The following is a 2,500-nucleotide window of genomic DNA, read 5'->3' as shown; positions in this document are numbered from 1 at the left end:
CAATGCCCATTGTGGTGTGGAAAGGGAGGAGAGGAGAGGTGTAGTGAAACCCGTCACAATGCCTAGCCAACACTGAGCCAGCCCTGAACTTTCTGTACGTATCCCACAGAGTCTATTTCTGGAACCTGGCAGTGGCTTTTTCATGGGTGATCTCAGAGCCTAGCTCCACAAAGGGCCATTTTTACTTTGCATGAATAGTCCTTCCCTTTATTATTGATTACTTGTATTGATTAATGCATATAAATATCAAAACAAACCAAGAAAATACAGAAAGCTCAATGTATAATTTCCCAACACAACTTGAATAAAATATCCCTAAGCAAAGCCTGAGACAATAAGTATAAGAGAAGATTCAGCACTTAGCTTTGAAACAATACATGTTAGTTGTCACAGACCCCATAAACTAAACAATAACCAAGTTTCCCGGTGGCACCACATTTAAATCCCAACAAGTTAAGATCCAGCAACACAGCTTTTCCCACAGTAGAAAGCAATATGAGAATTAGTTGATCATTTTCCCCAACCCTTTTACCTTCGAACATAAGGCCAACCATTCTCCGGATTTTCAGAGTCGCTGGTGAGAAACGAGTACACTGAAGAGCGATTTCCACTCCCCAGGCTCTGAAAGCTCTTGTAGCTGGACCACCCAACAAAAAAGAGGTGAACATTTATAAAAAGAAAACAACAGACTTGACCTCCCAAAGTGTATCCTTCTAGGATATACAGGCCGAGCGAGGAAAAAATGAATCACCTCCAAAGAGTTTCAGACTACCTGTATCTTTCATGTTTGCACAATTATTGGTAACAAATATAAATGGACAGATGGTACAAGGCAAGACACGCACACAATACAAAGACACAAGTTAGAGCTAGACTCTGCATTCAGTTGTTACCTGCAGAAAATGACTAATTATTAACACCACGTCAGTAAAAAAAACTAAGTCTCATGAACCTGTTGACTGTACAAATGTTATCATCCTATCACCATCAATTAGTTCTCTTTAATTCATTCTTTGATATAATTCAGTAACTGTGTAAAACTTAGAATTTAGTTCTACCATAATTGATCTCGTATAAGATAGAGACAGGATGAAAGAAGGGTAGAAACTGTAACATGAATAAAATATATTGTATTATACCAAAAAATGTTATTGTTCATATCACCAAATAACTCATGAGACTTTGGTTAGCAAAATGAAAGCTGATTTCACAAGCAGTATTCAATTGCAAAAAAATCTGTCTGTAAATCATAAACAGAAAATTGAAAGAGTAAATCAACAAAAGCATCAAAGATGAGATCCCTTCAAGCTTTTGTAAACTACTTGCAAATTCAGCCAAATAAGTATGGATATTAGCAAAGTCTGTAATCAGGGTGTGGTAAATTCCTAAAATTAAACTCTTGATCAGAGTTAAAAGACATAACTCTGAACTCGGCCAGGGTATGAGGGGATGGTCCAAACCACACGCACACATAAATGTCACTCTATCAAAGTGTATGTTTCCTCCAGGAAAGCTCATTAATATCAGTCTTTTCTTTCTAATAGTAAATATCTATGATCTACGATTCATCAAAGACTTATTAATTATATACCTAAATTTACAATCTTTTTAAATTCTATTCTTGCTGCACATAAATTAGTATATTTTCAACTCACTTCTGCCATTCCAATCCTCCTATATCATGGTGAAGGGGTTAAAAGTTATATCAAGCAGTAAAAGCCTACACTTGAAATACTTCTCCTAAGTAAAATATACCTATTCAATCACTTCTGGAAAAAAAATGAATTTGGATTATTCACTTTCATCATGAATGAAGGAGAATCAGTTGACAACTAGAAAAGGGCATCAAAAAAACAAATGTTGCAAGAATTAGTTCCTTTTAGTCAACTGCAAAATCAATTGCTGAAGCTAACCATCAGCTAAAGAAAACAATGTGCATTCTTATACTTTTTTCACTACTTTGAGCTCTTTCCTGGAGTCACACAACATCTGCAGGACATACCCTTCCCACCCACTGAGAATCTCTGCAGCCTTCTCAGGTACTGAATCTTGGTCTGCAGGGACCTGACCCTTGGCACTCTGACCTACAGGCTGCTGCACCTGAGTCTGGTTCACTTGGGCAGATAACTGATTTGCTACCTGAGTCGGGATGATCTGAGACTCGATCATGGCAGAGTCAATGGTTGTGTTGAGGGTGGTGTTGAGAGACTCCGGCCTACCAATGCCAGATATAATCACAGACTTTCAGTAATAATATTATCATCCTATCAATTGACTATTTACTATGCACTTTCACAAAGAGTTAGTAGCTCATTAAGCCCTTACTACAAAATGATTACTTTAATTCTTGAATAAAATATAAATAAATTAGAGAAAGGTACTAATGAGCAATCAGCCTATCAATGACCATACATTTTCCATTATTTCACTAAAAGCCAGCTTTACCTGAAATAAAAACTACATTGGAGCACATTCATTTTAAGCATAAAATATATGTACT

The 2,500-nt window shown here is 36.6% G+C and overlaps 1 protein-coding gene across 50 annotated transcripts in view; it reads right to left on the bottom strand.

Annotated features, from left to right (window-relative positions):
- LOC113811463 (ankyrin-2) overlaps positions 1–2,500 on the bottom strand; it is a gene marked incomplete in the record, with an annotated part of 172,420 nt that overhangs the window by 89,019 nt on the left and 80,901 nt on the right. For 33 of the 50 annotated variants that reach the window (XM_070134798.1, XM_070134823.1, XM_070134840.1 and 30 more), the window contains 1 exon segment: positions 2,003–2,215. In XM_070134798.1, coding sequence (XP_069990899.1) covers positions 2,003–2,215 — 213 coding nt within the window. 50 annotated transcript variants of the gene reach the window in all.

Source organism: Penaeus vannamei, chromosome 20 (assembly GCF_042767895.1).
Source record: "Penaeus vannamei isolate JL-2024 chromosome 20, ASM4276789v1, whole genome shotgun sequence".
Taxonomy (NCBI): domain Eukaryota; kingdom Metazoa; phylum Arthropoda; class Malacostraca; order Decapoda; family Penaeidae; genus Penaeus; species Penaeus vannamei.
Note: the sequence above shows the minus strand (reverse complement) of the source record. Positions and strands in the feature narration are given on the sequence as shown.